This window comes from Camelus dromedarius, chromosome 23, assembly GCF_036321535.1.
Source record: "Camelus dromedarius isolate mCamDro1 chromosome 23, mCamDro1.pat, whole genome shotgun sequence".
In the NCBI taxonomy this organism is placed as follows: domain Eukaryota; kingdom Metazoa; phylum Chordata; class Mammalia; order Artiodactyla; family Camelidae; genus Camelus; species Camelus dromedarius.
The window spans coordinates 7,069,986-7,089,669 of record NC_087458.1 but is presented as its reverse complement, the minus strand read 5'-3'; the positions used below and the strand labels follow the sequence as shown (position 1 = coordinate 7,089,669).

General features: G+C 33.7%; 1 protein-coding gene across 5 annotated transcripts in view; it reads left to right on the top strand.

Annotated features, from left to right (window-relative positions):
- The window catches only part of ASH1L (ASH1 like histone lysine methyltransferase), a 152,448-nt gene that overhangs the window by 105,908 nt on the left and 26,856 nt on the right, over window positions 1-19,684 (top strand). For all 5 annotated transcript variants that reach the window (XM_031436128.2, XM_010979719.3, XM_010979712.3 and 2 more), the window contains 5 exons: window positions 5,875-5,948; window positions 7,678-7,723; window positions 7,841-7,949; window positions 12,948-13,154; window positions 13,268-13,414. In XM_031436128.2, the coding sequence (XP_031291988.2) occupies window positions 5,875-5,948; window positions 7,678-7,723; window positions 7,841-7,949; window positions 12,948-13,154; window positions 13,268-13,414 (583 nt within the window). The remainder of the gene's footprint in view (window positions 1-5,874; window positions 5,949-7,677; window positions 7,724-7,840; window positions 7,950-12,947; window positions 13,155-13,267; window positions 13,415-19,684) is intronic.

Here is a 19,684-nt window from a genome sequence, read left to right as displayed (position 1 = left end):
CAACACTTTATCTGTAGCATTTGATTCTCTAAGTATGTCATCTAAGAAAACTCAGCTATTCATTAGTTCAGTTTCAAATGTTTTCTGTGTTCAAAGGGAGATGATTTATAGATAAGTAATAATCAAAGGAAGAGAACCCACTGCTTTTCCTGATCATTTATATGCTTGAAAATTGAGCAAGATTTATCTTTCTATTTATTGTTGGAGAATATGTCAAGTCTTTGTTTAGCATTTTGATAATAATACTTTCCAGGATCCTGCTGTCCAGCTTATCAGATAAGTAAAGGATACCTATAAGTTGTCCTGGATTTCTCTCATTGTTCCAACACCTCATCCAGTCCATCCACCAAATTCTTTTATTTCCATCCTTGGAATGTATCCTGCCTCTCTTCAAATTCCACTGCCATCATTCACATCTGTGCCGCTATTATCTTTTGCTTGGACTATTGCAATAGCCTTCTAACAGATCTGTTCACTTCTATTCTTGCTCCCTTCCAAACCACTCTTCACATAGTAAAAAAAGAAATGATTTAATAACTTAAACTAAATCATACTTAAAACCTTTCAGTGGCTTGTCGTCAGAGTAAACTATAAACTCCTTACCCGGACTTTTAAGAATGATCTGGTTCATGACTAGCTCATCATTCTGCATCTGTCTGTCCCCATCTTCCCCTTATTCACTGTATTGTATCATTCTGGTTCTTGTTTCAGATTCTAGAACATACCAAGCTCTTTCCTACCAAAAGATCATCATGCTAATTATTACAAATGCCTGAAAAGGTCTTAATCGAACTTCTCCCGTGGTTGGTTTTTTCTCATCCTTTGAGGATGAGCTTAATGTCATTATCAGCTTAAATATCATTTTCTTTAAAATTATCTTCCTGATTGTCCTACCAAACATGCTTCTTACCTGTATTTTATATCACAGCACCCTGTTTATTTCTTTCTATAATCTAAAATTATTTTATTTGTTTACTCATTTGCTAATCTGTCTCCCTTATTAGATCATAAACTCTGGGAGCACAGGATCATTTGTTTTTCTTATTCTTCTTTGATTTTCCAGTACTTGGTATATAATAGAAGTTTAACAAATATTGGTTATACAAATGAAAGAAGAGGAGAAATTAGGATGTTATTAAATATAGATGACAGTTTTTTTTCCAAGAGCAGCTTACTTGTGTTGTAAACATTGATCCCATACTTCTGTTATTCTCTTCAACTATGACTCTTGACCCTCTTGACTATGGGGCTCTTCTGTGTCTTATGATTATCTAATTTGTTTTTTTCTCCCAAGAGGGCCCAGTACCAACAGTGTAATTCTACGGTAAAGATTCGTTTGCCTTAATTATTCTGTATTGAGTGGCTGGAGGGTGGTTTAACTACAACGTAGAATTACAGGGTTTAATTCTCAGGTAACTCTATTAGAGCCTATTTAAGGAAGGTTAGAGTAAGTTCCATATTCTCTAGGCTTAGTGCCAAAGTTCTTTCAAAAGAACCTTTTGTTTTTAGTAGTGAGGTCATAGCAGTGGAAGCAGATTCTCAGCAGATTTAGCTATTTCCTAGAATCTGCTAATGATAAATAGACTTTGAAGATAGGAAGTAGTTTAAAAGTCTCATTTAAAGGAAAATACAAGCATTTTGGTCTCACTGGTTTTGTCCTAGATGGGAAATTGGCTAAGTCATGTCTTGGAAAAAAGCTCTAACTAGTCAAGGGGGTGATAGTTAGTTAATCCCAAGGGAGACGAAATGAATAATGGATATGCCAATATTTCTGTCACATATCTGGCATGAATAGTGGTTAAGAGGTCGAGGATGGAAATCCCTTAATTTAAATAAAGATTTTCCTCTCTCTAAATCCCCACTTCAGTCTCTCATTAAGACTAACTTGTACTCAGTGATCTGCAAGTAAGTAGATAGTGGACAAAACTATCAAATAGTGGGTCTTTTTCCTATGAAACAAGACTTAAAATCAGGCTATTGCAAGATGGAATTTTTTTTTCTGGACAGTGATATTTTGTTGCTCAGATAATATTTTAGACAAGATAGGGAGAGAGGCCAGTCAACTGTTTTAAGCAGCTCACTTCCAGTATTGTGTAAACAAAGAGCATGACTTGGGGTCAGCCAGACCTGGGTTCATCTCTATCTTTGCCGTATTAGTTAAGTGAATAAAATAGTTATATAAGTGAAATACTAATGTATCTTATCAATGGAGTTATTCAATAATATATTTCAAATTTTTAATGAATTTAGGTCTCTTTGTCTCATTAGAGAAATCTATTTCAAATAAAATTTTACTTTTTATGATAAATACTCATTTATCAAAATGTATATTATACTCTTACATTTGTTGTCAGTTGATTTTTGACAACAGTGCCGTAACAGTTCAATGAGGAACACCATGATCTTTTTGAAAGATGGTTTCTGTGATAACTGGATACACACATATAAAAAGATAAAGCTGGATCTCTGTCTAGCACCATATAAAAAAGTTAACTAAAAGTGGATCAGCAATCTAAATATAACAGCTAAAATTGTAAAAGTCTCAAGAAAACATAGGAGTAAATCTTCGTGACCTTGGATTAAATAATAATTTCTTAGATATCTAACACCATAATCATGTACAACAAAAGAAAAAAGAGACAGATTGGACTTTATCAGTATTGTTTGTTTATTTGTTTTTAATGGAAGTACTGGGGACTGGACCTTGTGCATGCTAAGCATGCGCTCTTCCACTGAGCTATATACCCTCCCTCCTGGACTTACCAATATTAAAACATTTGTGCTTCAAAGAAAACCATCAAGAAACTGAAACAACCCACATAATGAGAAAATCATTTTCAAATTGTATATCAAGTAATAGACTTGTATCCCAAAACCCATATATATGAAAAACTGTTATAACTCAATAATAAAAAGACAACACAATTTTTTAAATGAGTAAATTATTCGAATGGATATTTCTTCAGAAAAGATACACAAGTGGCCAATAAGCATATGAAAAGATGCTCAACATCATTAGTCATTAGGGAAATGGAAATCAAAGCCATAATGAGCTGTCACTTCACACTCATGGGGATGACTTTAATTAAAGGATTGATAAGGGTATAAAGAAATGGGAACCTTCATATATTCCTGGTAGGAATGTGAAGTGGATAAACCTCTTTAGAAAGTATTTTATCAGTTCCTCAAAAAGTTAAACATAGATTTCCCAGAAGACCCAAAGTTCTGGTGCTTCAGTATATACCCAAAAGAACTGAAAACATATGTCCAGACAAAAATACACGTGTTCATAGCAGCAGTGTTCATAATAGCGAAAAGGTAGAAGCACCCACGTTTCCATCAGTGAGTAAATGGATAAACAAAATGAGATACATTCACACAATAGAATATTATTTGGCAATAATAAAAAATGAAGTACTGAGAAATGCAACAACATGGATGAATCATGAAAATACCATGTTATATGAAAGAAGACAGTCACAAAATACCACATGTTTTATGATTCCATCTATATGAAATGCCCAGAATAAGCAAGTACATAGAAATACAAGGTAGATTAATGGTTTCCAGTGACTGGGGGTAGGAGAGAATGGGGAGTGACTGCTAGTGGTTACAAGGTTTCTTTTGGAGATGATGAAAGTGTTCTGAAATAATTTTAATTATGTTAATTACAAATCTCTAAGGAAACAGCCAATGAGATATGTAGCGAGAAAGATTTATTTGAAGCACTTGGCTCTCACAGTTGTGGAGGCTGGCAAGTCCAAAATCTGCAGGTTAGGCTGACAGCATGGAGACTAAGAAAGCTGATGTTGCAGCTCAAGGAGTCTGAAGGCAGCATTCACTCTGTAGAGGTCAGTCTTTATTCTATTAAGGACTTCAGCTGATTGGATGAATCCTACCCACATTTTGGAGGATACTCTGCTCTCTTCAGACTCTTTTGATTTACGTGTTAATCTCATCTAAAAAATACCTTTACAGACACATCTAGAATAATATTTAACCAAATATTTGGGTACTGTGACCTAGCCAAGTTGACACATAAAATTAACCATCCTGTACACTAAAACCCACTGAAAAGAATACTTTAAAAAGCTAGATATTATGGTGTGTAAATTATGCCTTAATAGAGCTATAACTTTGAAAATGTGTATTATATTTATGTTGTTTTGATCAGGCATATATTTATCAAAAATTATAGTGATCATCCAATGCAAAAGAAGTTACAATGCTTTGAACATTATGGTCACAGGTACTTTTTTTTTAACTGAAGTATAGTCAGTTACAGTGTGTCAATTTCCTGTGTACAGTACAATGTCCCAGTCATGCATATACATATATTTGTTTTCATAGTCTTTTTCATTAAAGGTTATTACAGTATATTGAATATAGTTCCCTGTGCTGTATAAAATAAATTTGTTTTTTAAATCAATTTTATATATAGTAGCTAACATTTGCAAATCTCAAACTCCCAAATTTATCCCTTCCTGTCCCATTTCCCCTAGTAATCATAAGATTGTTTACTACATAAGATTTTGAGTCTTTTTCTGTTTTGTAGATGAGTTCATTAGTGTCTTTTTTTTTTATTCCACATATGAGTGATATTATATGGTATTTTTCTTTCTCTTTATGGCTTCATTTAGAATGACCATCTCTAGATCCATCCATGTTGCTGCAAATGGCATTATTTAATCTTTTTATGGCTGAGTAGTATTCCATTGTATAAATATACCACAACTTCTTTATCTAGTCTTCTGTCGATGGACATTTAGATTGCTTCCATGTCTTGGCTATTGTATACAGTGCTGCTATGAACACTGGGGTGCATGTATCTTTTCAAATTAGAGTTCCCTGTGGATATATGCCCAGAAGTGGGATTGCTGGATCATATGTGAGTCTATTTTCAGTTTTTTGAGGAATCTCCATATTGTTTTCCATAATGGCTGCACCAAACTACATTCCCACCAAGAGTGTAGGAGTGTTCCCTTTTCTCCACAGCCTCTACAGCATTTATTGTTTGTGGACTTTTGAATGATGGCCATTCTGATTGGTGTGAGGTGATACCTCATTGTAGTTTTGATTTGCATTCTTCTGATAATAGCGATATTGAGCATTTTTTTCATTTGCCTATTGGCCATTTGTATACGACCTATGTATTTTTGGTAGTAAACTTGCTATGCTAGTTTTATATAAGCTACTATCGAATCATAACATGGAAGCAACCTCAGTGTCCATCAACAGATGAATGAATGAAGATGTGATGTGTATGTATAATAGACTATTACTCGGTCATAAAAAAAAGAAGAGTGAAATGTTGCCATTTATAGCAACATGGATGGACCTAGAGATTATCATACTAAGTGAAGAAAGTCAGACAGAGAAAGACAAATATTATATGATATCACTTATATGTGTGGCCTTAAAAAAAAAATACAAAACAGAACAGACTCACAGAGGTAGAAAACAAACTTGTGGTTACCAAAAGGGAAAAGGAAGGGAGTATAAATTAGGAGTATGGGATTAACAGATACGCACCACTATATAAAACAGATAAAAAGAATTTACTGTATAGCATAGGAAACTATATGCAATATTTTGTAAAACCTATAATGGAAAAGAATATATATATTAATCACTTCACTGTATACCTGAAACTTATATAATACTAAATATCAACTATATTTCAATTAAAAAAATATCTTTAGCACATACCACATGGTGCACAGTGGAAAAGGGTAGCTAAAATTAAAAATTGGTGATGGAAAAACCCATAAAATTAAATCTCTATTTTTCTAGTCAGTGCATATTAAATCTTGGGGATATATGGTTTTTTGTGTGTGAATAGATATTGAAATTGATAGTATTTTTTTGTTTCAGGAAAATATTTAAGGCAAAAGAGAATTGATTTCCAGCTTCCCTATGATATTCTTTGGCAGTGGAAACATAATCAGGTACGGGCCTTTCTTACTATGTTTTGTCTTAAGTAGTAAATGAGGGCAGAGGGGAATACAAGTCTTTTTCTCTGCCTTCTGTTATGCTCTCATCTTAGGAAGTATAGAGAAGTATCCCTGTGAAGGTTAGACTAAGAAAAATGAATTTGCATCCATATTTAATGTGACCTATTTGCCTTTACTCTTACTTCAAAATAGCAGTAAGTTCCTGCTTCCTTAGGCAACCTTCTGTTATTATTCTGGACTTTTATTTTGGTAGCACAGATTTTGTTCTGTAAGAATCCTGTTTGATGCAGGTCTCAGGAGAATTTAGATGTACTGCCAGCAGCACTAAGAAATTTCAAGCTTTATTTTTGTTGGCTCCTTCCCATCAGTTTGGAATTTATTTTTCACATACAAAAGAGATTCTTCTACCAAAGGAAACAGGGAGACTGTTTAACACTCTTGTACTTTTAAAAGATCTTTAAATATATTGGAAACTAAAAATGGGAAAGTGCTGTTTTTCTCTCTTGCTTTCCTAATTGAAAAGTTTCCCCAGTAATTTTTGTATTAAGCTCTAGCCCCCGACTGAAGACTGAGAAATAGAAGCAGTCATGCAAATAAGCTAAATAAGCTCCTGAGATATGCCAAAATTCCACCAAAGTTTAATTTTGGAAAACCAAAAGCAGTGGACATTCCCTTCTGCATTCTCTTCTCTGGTGGCCTCTCTTGAGTTCTAAGAGGATCAATATGTTAGATATTTGTCTCAGAGAGTTCATATAGAGGAGATAGTGCTTTGACTCTCTACCCACTGAGAAATGGTGGTGGGATTATTCTTATAGATTAATACACTCTAGCTTAAACCAAGTTGCTTTTTGTTTATTTGTTTTTATACTCTCTTCTGTGGTAAAACACAGAACAACTAATATATTTTTTTCTAATGCATTCTTTTTATATGTATTTTTAAATTTTTTTAAAAAATCAAAGTATAGTCAGTTTACAGTGTGTCAATTTCTGGTATACAGCATAGTATTTCAGTCATACATAAACATACATGTATTAGTTTTCATATTCTTTTTCATTACAGGTTACTACAAAGATATTGAATATAGTTTCCCATGGTATACAGAAGAAACTTGTTAATCTTTTTTATATACAGTACTTAATATTTGCTCTTAATGCATTCTTGATTGCAGTGTGAAAGCTCCATTATCCTGCCTGCCATCTCCCCTTTATTCACTAAATTAATTGCCTTAATTAAAATGTGAAATGTATTTTCCTACAACATTCACCCTGAAAAAGCCAGGGTACTCATCTTGTTAATTTTATGTATCTACCCAGACCATCTAAACAAGCCCTGGACAAATTTTCCTTTCTTTTCAGAGAGTCAAATATAATCTCAGTTTATCCAAATGAATAGCTTTGATCTGCAATATGATTTTCATTTAAGTTTGTCCAGCAATATACTGAAGATACATCTAATTCAAAATGTATTCTAGACTACTTAATATTTCTTCTGTTGAATCTAGTTTTCTCTTACCCTGATCTAGTAAGCAACCTTTTATTTCTGGGTAAAATGTAATCATACCAAGAGCTTCCCTCAAATGTATCCAACCCAGAAAGTCTTGTAAATATTTCTATATGACCAGAGTTCATGGATAATTTCCTCTATTTTTAGTGATTGATGCTGTTGTCTGGCACTTGAAGTTGAATGCTGTATCAAGATATTTCTATTTTTTTTTTATTCTAGCTCTACAAAAAACCAGATGTCCCACTATATAAAAAAATTCGTTCAAGTGAGTAACTTGGGAGCTATTTTTTCTGCCTCTATACCATCAATGTTGTTCTTAGCCTGGCACTTAAAAAAATTAACCTATATGTTCACAAACTATTCTTTGCTATCCCCTCTCAAGATGTCTACGTTGATGTCAAACCCCTTTCTGGTTACGAGGCTACCACCTGTAACTGTAAGAAGCCAGATGATGACACCAGAAAGGGCTGTGTGGATGACTGCCTCAACAGGTACTGTAGTAAACTGACTCCTCTATGAGCATAGGCTTTAAGATCTATAAGACACTTTACTTAGAGGGAAAGGTTAAATAGGCTCTTTGATTTCCCCTCAAGAAGTTGTACAAAGATATATAAAACCTAATTAATGGACTGTCTTGGCCTACTATTACAAAATATCTTAGACTTAAACAACAGAGATTAATTTCTCATAGTTCTAGAGGCTGGGAATTCGAGATCAGAATGCCAGCAGATGCAGTATCTGGTGAGAGCCCACTTTCCTGGCTTATAGACAGCTGCCTTCTCCTTATATGCTCACATGGCTTTTCCTCAGTGCATGCTTGTGATGGAGAGAGATTTCTCTCTCTCTTCCTAGGACACAAATCTCATTCTGAGGTTCCCACCCTCGTGACCTTATATAAACCTGCTTACCTCCCAAAGGCCCTACTTCCAAATATCATCATCACATTGGGAGCTAGGGCTTTAACTATGAATTTTGAGGGAACATACTCAGCCCATAATATGGGCTAAATAGCGTAACAGAAAAACAATACGATTTATGTACCTAGGTTTAAATTCTCTTACTACTTATGATACCTGAGGAAAGTTATTTAACGCCTCTAATAAAAATAATACCTTACTTATCAGGGGGTTATAAGGATTATATGAAACAATGTTTATAATGTATTAAGCACAGTTCTAGAAATCTTAGATCTCAGTATATGGTAGCCATAAAGAGGGAGTAAAAGTAGAATGATGGCAGTGAGAAAGAAGGCCATGATATATGGGGGGAAATTAAGTTGATAAACTGTTAACATATAGCAGATATACACCTGATGATTGAGTCATCGAGGCTAGTGAGAGATGGTAAATCTATTGTCATAGATTGGAAGTATGGAATCTAACTAGTGTGGAAATAAAAATTATGATTTTGATCTGGGACTACTGAGTTTTAAATGACATTGAGATTTCAAAATGGAAATGTCTAATAGACATTGTCTACAAAGGAGTAGAGATAGAATTTGTTGGTTTTAGTAACGTAAGCAGATTTACAGCAAAAAAGAAACAGTGAACTTCACATCAATGCTTCTTGTTCTAGATAGCTTTCCTGGCCAAATAAACTGCTTCCCTGGTCTTGATCTCTAGTCAACTGTTCTTTAGGCTGAGGGAATCAGTGTTTCTGCTTTAACATGCCAGTTGGGAAATTCTACCTTACCTACATCACTGTAAATTTACATCTTGTCATTGTACATACGCACAGATGTACATAGTAGTAATAGCTTGGTGGTATAGATAGTCGGGGTTCTGTCACCAATTTTTTTCACTCCCAAATATATGCACTTTTATGGATCATTATAGTCCACGAGCTCATACTTCTTAGGTTGATATGTCAGTGTTTGAACAACATTCTCCTGTTGTTCATCATTCAAGCTATTTTTAATGTTTTGCTATTAAAAATGGCACTACTGTGAAACTCTGTGTAGATTCCTTTTTTTACCCTTAGAGTGTATTCGCAAAAGAAGAAATATCCCCAGAAGAAAATACCTGTATGAACTATATGAACATATATATAATTCTTACTATATACTATCCAGTAACTCATAAATTATTGAGTTAATTACCACCAATATATAAATATATTTATTTTCCCATAGTTCCACCTCTTTGAATAGTAACATCTAACTTTATTTCTAGTGCTTTAGTATTTCATTTTAATATATGAAAGTATGATATGTCCTTAGGGTTGTTTATGTGTGCATTTCATTAGATGCTAACATTACTGTGTCTTTTTATATGATATTTTATTGTCTCTGAAATTATCATCATAATAGCTGCTGCCTCATTGCTTATTTTTTCTTTCTCACAATAGTCCAAGGAGGTAGGTGATAATTTTACATTGTATAGATGAAGGAACCTAGAATATTGATAATAAATTGCTCTATATTACACAATACAAGTGACAGAGACAGAATTTGAACCCACATGTGTTTGATTCAAGTCATGTTCTTTCCACTGTACCATACTACTTATATAAGTAGTTAGTCTTTTAATTACTTAAAAATTGAAATTTGAATATTTATCTTTACATAATTATGTTGATTCTCTTAAATCATGTAGTATGGGTATCACATTTACTTTTCTCATTATGTTGCCATTGTTCAAAAAAAAAAAAAACTTAACCCTGAATAAGAAATAAACAAACCCTCAGATACAATGCTGCCAACTTTGTGTCATGAGAATGTGATACTATATCATCATGCATGTGGTAAATTCACAAATAACTAAGAAAAATTGAAATATGCTATTCAGTGGGTGCTTCCTTAATATATTTAAAAGTAACCCGTGTAAAGATTCAATTAAATGGTGCTACCTAAAATGTAGGATGGCTTTGTCTTTCCTCTTGTATTCAAAGTTCTGTAAATATATGAAGGAGTGGGGGAATTAAACAATCTGCAGCGTCCACTTTCCACATCTAGGTAAGACTTATATGTAGAACTGTACTCACTTGCACATAGCCCAAGGAAAACTTGATTTAGGACTATCTTTAAAGCACATAATGAGTTTTTACAGTTACTTCAAATAAATATGTTAAAAATTTGTTCTCCTCTCTCACAACTTTAGGAATTACCAACATTGTTTTTAAATTCTGCAAATCTTCCCTGTGGGTTCTTGTTTCTGTATGCCATCCATATCAAACCCATTACTTCAGAACATTCCTCATTCCCTAAAGCAGAGTCCTAATAATTCATTTCAAGCTACTTTTTAACCCTGTACCCATTTGCTCACAGCATGTACAGAGTACATTCCCTCAGCTTTCCACAGAAACAGACATAGTATATTAAAAAAACTGAATACTTAGGGGAAAATGAAAGTATATTGCCTGGTGAGATTTATAATGCCACTAGTAGTGATTACTCTCAGAGTTCACAGGCCCTAAACTGAACATCAGGGTCCCTGTCTAACTCCCTATTATACTCTATCTGTTCTCCTTTATTGAGTACAGTGCACTTCCACATACCCACCAGTGAGAATCTCTAGGATCTTTCACCTACTGCTCTAGTAGAACCCTAGGTCCTCAGATTCTTGGTCCCAAAAAGTCAGGACAGTCCTCTCCTCTGCCTCTAAGACTTATTCCTTCCTGACCTGGCATGATTCATCGTGGAAACATTCATTTCATCTAAGTAAAAACCCATTTCCACTCACAGGGAATGGTCTGACCTCCATAGCTAGTTAAGTCAATCACACTATACATTTCTCAGTGACTGTTTAACCTTAAGTCTTACCATGTGCGGGAAACAGCAGTCTAGTTCTGTATTTAAAGGGGAAAAAAATTACCTAGTTTTTCAAAGGTGTTATCTGGCTGAAGATAATGGTAATTTATATTGCTTAATCTAAGACTTCACATCTTAGCTTGCAGCATCTACTTTAAGATTTTAATAAGTTTATAGTTTTGTTTTCCAGATAATGAATAGAAACACATTTTAATTTTTATACAATTAAAGGAATTATCTTGGTTATTTATCAGAACAAATGGAATATATTTCAATACCTTCAACTCTAGAAACCACAAATTTTCAGCAACCTCTGAATTATTGTTCTCTGGCTGATGTTTTTGGAAATTGAATTCTCTTTCATCTCAGTACTCTGTTATACTTATGTTTTAGTTCTTTTTTATGTTTTAGTTATTTTATCCACCAAAAGTTCATTGTTGTATGTGTTAATGAGGTATGATGAAAGTATAGGTGGTATATTATGAATAGGGTTGCAATTAAAACCATGAAAATAAATAAGCCTTCTGAAGAGAAGAGCAAGGAATGTGCCATGGAAAGTAGGGGGGGTGGGGGAAAGGATTCCTGTTAAAAAAAAAAAAAGACAGGAATTGTTATTGGAGAGGTGAAGAATCCATTATCATAAAAGATCAAGAAAGCCCAAAAAAGAGGACACTTTTAGGAGGGATATTTAACAGTATACATGCAGCAAAGAAGTCAGCAAAAGAAAGAATAAATGCGGTGAATTTGACAGTAAGGCAGTGTCCTTACAAGTTAATCTGATTGCCTTAAATTGAAGAACAATCCAGTGGATACTTTCTCTGCTTACTGCTTCTTTATGTGATTTAACACTGTAAGCTGTTTGCCCTGTAGATAAAGATAATAGTTTTTGGAAGAATAAATCAAACAACTCTGAAAGTACTTTAAATTGTAGAGTGTTAAATACTTTATTTGCAAGATTTGTAAATTATGCTTTTAAATATAACATGATATTTTGAATCTATTTGAATTCTTGATTCTTCTTTGTTTTAATCATGTTAAATACCCTTACTGGGATTCCAAACTATACACCAAAACTAAATGTCTTCTATAAAAGATCTAGAAATTTAAAAAAAGAAAATAATGAGAAGACACATGCATAACAACTTTCAACTACTATCTCTAGAAGTTTTTACTTGTTATTCACTAGAGATTATAGGTTCAGCAGTCATATAGTCTGAAAATGTTATTTCCAATATGGATATGTCATTTACACTAATGAAATGTAAATTTTCTATAAAACAACAATGTGAATGTACTGAACACTTAAAAATGGCTATAATGGTAAATGTTACAATGTCAATTTTATGCCTATTTTACCACAACTTTTAAAAACAATCTGTAAATGGCTGTGAGCTATTTCAAAGCAATAGTACAGTATAATTATCAAATTATTAATTCCTTTATGGATTACAGTTCATTTATTCTTAGCACAGAGCTAAATATGACAGTGTTTACCGAGGATCCTGAGTGAGCAATTTAGGTTAATAATATACAAGAAGCATCCGTGTTTGCAACTTGACTTGGAAATTTTCAGTATTGTTAATTTTTGAACTTATACATTATTACCTGTTAACCAATCTAACCTTATTAAAATAAAAATTAATTTTATGCATTTATTTTTAAAATTCCTATAAAACAAAAAATGGGTTCATGAAGGCATGTATAATGTTAATTTATATGTAATTATTCCTTTTCTTCCTAGAATGATCTTTGCTGAGTGTTCCCCCAACACTTGCCCCTGTGGTGAGCAGTGCTGTAACCAGAGGATACAAAGGCATGAGTGGGTGCAATGTCTAGAACGATTCCGAGCTGAGGAAAAAGGATGGGGAATCAGAACCAAAGAACCCCTAAAAGCTGGACAGTTCATCATTGAATACCTTGGGGAGGTTGTCAGTGAACAGGAGTTCAGGTACAGTAGTAAATGATACTCCAGTAAAGTGGCAAAGGTACCAGATTAGAATGGAAAAATGGAACATTTGAAATTGGCTTTAATTGGCTTTCAATCATTTCCCTCCTCTTTAGGAACAGGATGATTGAGCAGTATCATAATCACAGTGACCACTATTGTCTGAACCTGGATAGTGGGATGGTAATTGACAGTTACCGCATGGGAAATGAGGCCCGATTCATCAACCACAGCTGTGACCCAAATTGTGAAATGCAGAAATGGTAAGAAAGCAGGGGAAGGTGAAGCTAAGAATCCGACAGAGCAGAAGGCGTTGAGGACATACAAAAGATTGATCTTTCCACAATTTCAATCTGTTTACACAAAGCAGCTCAGGCAGTTCCCTATTATACCAGATCCTCCAGGCAGAGAGTACGCTCATGCTGTTTCTTCACACTTCCTCCTAACTACTCATTCCCAGAAGAGTACATGTTAGATTATATATAGATAGATAGACAGACAGACAGACAGATAAGAAAGAAAGAAAGAAAGAAAGAAAGAAAGAAAGAAAGAAAGAAAGAAAGAAAGAAAGAAAGAAAGAAAGAAAGAAAGAAAGAAAGAAAGAAAGAAAAAAGAAAAGAAAGAAAGGAAGGAACCTAATATTTATTGACTGCTTACCATATGCCAAGCACTATGTTACATGTTGTTACATCCATTTGCTCACTGGATTTGTCACAATGAGAAATAAAAGTAAGTGAAATAGATGAGAATCTAGTTGAGAAAGAAAAAATATATCTAAAAAATAATTCATAAAAGGTAACAGGATAGCAGAGGATCCTAAGAAAATGGTGGAGTAGGAAGCACCAGAAATCTATCTACTCTAAGACAGTTGCACTAGCAGAATCTGTCTGATAAAACTATTTTGGAACTCTGGAATCTGTTAAAGGCTTGCAACATCCAGAGGAAGGCTTAGATGTTAAATTTCAGTTCATTTCAGTCAATTTGAGCTCTTAGCACAGGAGCAGCTACTTATCCCCTACCTCCATCTGTATGGCAGGCAGCTGTGCAGGTGTTCCTAGAATAGCTTACACATAGCTTGCAGAATCTAGAGTGGGTGAAAAAGACTCTGTCCTCTAAATATTGGGGATCTATGCTCTGATTACTGCTTCTGATTGGAGAGGTGCAGACATAAAGAGGCAGATAGCCATTGTACCTTCACCATTGTTGCAAATCCTTCTCTCTACAGCTGAAGTGACTTTTAGGAGATTTTAAAGGTGCCCTCTTTTCCCCCGCTTCCTAGTTTTTTGCTTTTCCCCTTTTGGGACACACATAAAAGACTACAGCATTCAAAAACAACTGCATATATGGGGAAAGATTAAAAGTGACTGTGTATACCCAAGGAAAGGATCAGAAAAGACGTAAGGCAAAGTTTACACCTCAGGCTGATCTTTGGCACACAGACAGCCTACAACAATCAAAAAAACAAAAACAATAACAAACAGCAAACCTTGAGGAAAGGGGAGAATTTGATTTCCATAGTTACCGTATTATTACATTGAAATGTCCAGTGTTCAACAGAAAATCACAAGGAATACAAAGACACAAGAAGGTATGGCCCATTCAAAGGAAAAAAATAATTCAGTAGAATCTGTCTCTAAAATAGACTTAATGGCAGATATAGTACACAAAGATTTTCAAACAGCTGCCTTAATGATTCTCAAAGAACTAAAGAAAAATGTAGGTGAAGTCATGAAAATGATATTTGAACAAAATAGAAGTATCAATGAAAAGATAGAAAGCCTAAAAAGAAACAAAAAAATTCTAGAGCTGAAGAGCATAGTAATTGAAATGAAAAATTCACTAGACGGATTCAAAGACAGGTTTGGGCAGGCAGAAGAAAGAATTAGTAAACTTGAAGATGAGACAATGTAAATTATCATGCCTGAGAAACAGGAAAAAGATTGAAGAAAAGAGAACCCTAAGGGACCTTGTGATACCATCAAGCAGAACAACGCATATGTGTTGTGGATGTCCCAGAAGAAGACAGACAGAGGTAGAAATAATGGTTGAAAACTTCCCAGATTTCATAGAAGACATGAATATAAATATCCACGAAGCTTACCAAACTCCAAATAAGATGAACTAAAAGAGACTCATACCAGGACATATAATCAGACTTTCAAAAGACAAAGAGCAAATCTTGGAAGCATTAAGAGACGAGAATCATCATGTACAAGAGATCCTCAATAAGAAAGTTTACAGATTCCTTTTCAGAATCTTTGGAGGCCAATATATGCAACATGCTAAAAGAAAACATCAACCAAGATTCTGATATGTGTCAAAACTGTTTGAAAGTGAGGAAGAAATCAAAACATTCCCCAATAAATGAATGCAGAGGGTGTTCTTGAGTACTAGTACTAGACCTACCCTGCAAAAATTTAGAATGGTCTCCTTCAAAGTGAAATGAAAGGATATTAGACAGTATCAGCACCATGTAGAGAAATAAAGATTTCAATAAAAGTAAACACACAGGCAATTATAAAAGCTAGAGTTATTGTAACAGTGGTTTGTAACTATACTTTTGCTTTCTGCATGGTTTGAGAGACTAATGCATCTAAAGGGATTGTTATTTTTACGTACACAGTGCATAAAGATTTAATTTTGTGACAACACCTGAAAGGAGTAGAGACAGCTGTAAAGGAGCAGAGATTTTGTATGTTATTGAAGTTAAACTGCTGTAAGTAAAATTACAGTGTTATAACTTTAGTGTAATTCCCATGATAACCAGAAAGGCAATGGCTTTAGACATACACAAAAGGAAATTAGGAAGGAATTTAAACATTTTACTACAAAAAATTAACGAAATACTATAGAGAACAGGAATGCTGGCAGTGAGGGTCAAAAAGCTAAAGGGCATATAGAAAAATTGCACAATGACAGAAGTAATTCCCTCCTTATCAATAATTTAGTGATAAATGGGTTAAACTCTCCAAAAGAGAATGGAATTCAGCACCTTTTAAGATAAAAAACGATCAAAAAAATGGGTAAAGCAATGTACTTCTACATAATAATGACTGTGTATGACAAGCCCACAGCTAACATCATACTCAATGGTAAAAGACTGAAAGCTTTTTCTCAAAGATAAGAACAAAACAAGGATGCCCACTCCTACCACTTTTATTCAACATAATACTGGAAATTCTAGCCAGAGCAGTTAGACAAGAAAAAAATAAAGGCAACCAAATCAAAAAGGAGGAAATAAAAACCATCTGTTTGCAGAAGACATGTATAGAAAACCCTAAAGACTCCACCAAAAACTTTTAGAACTGATAATCAAATTCAGTAAAGTTGCAGGATACAAAATCAAAATATTAGTTGTGTTTTTATACACTAATAACTATCAGGAAAAAAAAAGAAAATCCCATATGCAATAGCATCAAAAATATAAAATACCTAGGAATACATTTAACCAAGGTGAAAGACTTGTATGCTGAAAACTGTAAGATACTGGGGAGAGAAATGCAGAAGGCACAAATAAATGAAAATGTGTTCTGTGCTCACAGATTTGAAGAATTAATAGTGTTTAAATGTCCATACTACCCAAAGCATCCTACAGATTCAATGCAATAAAAATAAAATTCCAATGGCATTTTTCACAGAAATAGAACAAATAATCCTAAAGTTTGTCAAACCACAAAAGACCTCAAATACCCAAAGCAGTCTTGAGAAAGAAGAACAAAGTTGAAGACATCACACTGTCTGATTTCAAACTATATTACAAGGCTATATTAATCAAAAGAGTATGGTATTGACAGACACTTAGATGAATGGAACAGAATGAAAGAGCCCAGAAATAAATTCATTTGTTTAGTCAGTTAATTTATGACAGAAGTGCCAAGAATATACGGTTGTCTTGTATATTGTCTTTTCAGTAATGGTCTCTTCAATAAATGGTGTTGGGAAAACTGGACTGTATCTTTCAACATACACAAAAATCAACTCAAAATGGATTAAAGCCTTGAACATAAGACTTAAAACTATAAAACTTCTATAAGAAAAACGGAGTGTTTTGACATCAGTCTTGACAATGATTTTTTTTTTTTTTTGGTTTTAACACCAGAAGCAAGGCAATAAAGGCAGAAATAAACAAATGAGACTACATCAAACTAAATGTTTCTGTATTAGCAAAGGAAACCATCAAAATGAAAAGGCAATCTACAGAATGGGAGAAAATATTTGCAAATTTTGTAAGGGGTTAATATCAAAAATATATAAGGAAATCGTACAAATCAATGGCAAAAAAAATCCAATTAAATATAAGCAGAAGATCTGAATAGACATCTTCTTAAAGAAGACATAAAAGATACATGAGATAAAAGCCAACAGATACATGAAAAGATGCTTACATTACCAGTCATCAGGGAAATGCAAGTCAAAACCACAAGATATCGCTTCATCCCTGTGAGAATGTCTGTTATCATAATGACAGGAAATAACAAGTTTTGATGAGGATATGGAGAAAACGGAAACCTTGCACCGTTGATGGGAATGTAAATTGGTGCAGTCACTTTAAAACAACATAGGGAGGTTAGAACTGCCATACAATCCAGCAATTTCATTTCTGGGTATTTATCTGAAGGAAATGGAAACAGTAAGTTGAGAAGATATCTATACCCCCATGTTTATTGCAACATCATTTACAGTAGCTAAGACATGGAAACAACCCAAGTATCAATCAGTGGATGAATGGATAAAATGTGTATATATACAATGGAATATTAGTCATAAAATTGAAGGAAATCTTCAAAGAAACCAGCAAACAACTACTGATAAAATGAACATGATGTAAAAGAAGGAAAAATAAAGGAAACCCTGCCATTTGCAAAAATATAGATGGACCTTGAGGGTATTATGCTAAATGAAATAAATCAGACAGAAAGACAGGTACCATATGATCTCACTAATATGCAGAATCTTAGTGGGGCAGGGGGAGGGTTGGGACTGAACTCTTAGATACAGATCAGTGGTTGCCAGAGGTGCAGGTTTGAAGGCTGGGCAGAATGAGTGAAGGTGGTTCAAATAAAATAAATAAGACCTGAGGATATAAGGCATAGCATGGTAACTATAGTTAATAATACTGTTTTGTATATTTGAAATTTGCTAAGAGAGTAGTGAATTATAAAGATCTCATGACAAGAAAACAGTTTGATACTATATGTGGTGATAAATGTTAACTAGACTCATTGATGATCATTTTGCAATATATGCATATATTGAATCATTTTGTTATACACCTGAAACTAATACAATGTTATATGCCAATTATGTCTCAATTTTTCTTAAAAGATTGGCAGAATAGATTAAAAACACATGATCCAACTGTATACTGTCTATAAGAGACACACTTGAGACCCAAAGACACAAACAGGTTGAAAGTGAAAGGATGGAAAAAGATATTCCATGTAAATAATAACCAAAAGAGAGCAAAAATGGCTGTACTTATATCAGTCAAAATAGACTTTAAACCCCAAAAGTTTAAAAGAGACAAAGAAGAACATAAGTTTTAATAAAAGATTCAGTACAGCAAAAAGGTATAACAATTATAAACATTTATATACATAATGACAGGACCTCAAAATATATGAAGCAAAAACTGACAGTTGAAGGGAGAAATATTTCTACAATAATAATTGGATATTTCAATACTTCATTCAAAATAAAGGATGGAACAACCAGACATGATGAGTATGGAGTAGAGGACTTAACTCAATAAACCAACTTGATTTAAAAGACATATACAGAATACTCCACCCAACAATAACAGAATTTACATTCTTCTCAAGTGCACATGGGACATTTTCTGGGATAGACTATATGTTAGGTCCCAAATTCAGTCTCAATAGATTTTAAAAGACATATATCATAGACAGTATCTTCTCTGACACTAAGGATAATGTAAGAAATCAATAACATAAAGGAAACTGGAAAATCCATGAAACTGTGGAAATTCACATACTTTTAAGCAATCAGTTGGTCAAAGAAGAAATCACAAGAGGAATTAGAAAATAGAGATGAATGAAAATGATAACACAACATACCAGAATTTATGGGATGCAGTGGTAGTAATGCTAAGTGAGAAATTTATAGCTATAAATGCCTACACTAAAAAACAAAAAAGATGGGAGGAGGAGATAGCTCGTGGTAGAGTGCATGCTTAGCATGCACAAGGTGCTGAGTTGAATCCCCAGTACCTCCTCTAAAAATAAAGCTAATTACCTCCTCCCCCAAAAAAATTTTTTTTAAAAAGCTCAAATTGAAAACCTAACTTTTTAATCTAATGACCTAGAAAAAAGAACAAGCTAAACCTAAAGCTAGCAAAAGGGAGGAAATAATAAAGATTAGAGCAGTGATAAATGAAGTAGAGAATAGGAAAACAATAGAGAAAATCAGTGAAACCAAAAGTTGGTTCTTCAAAAAATATGAACAAAATCAACAAACTTTTAGCTAGATGGACTAAGGAAAAAAGATTCAAATTACTAAACTCAGAAGTGAAA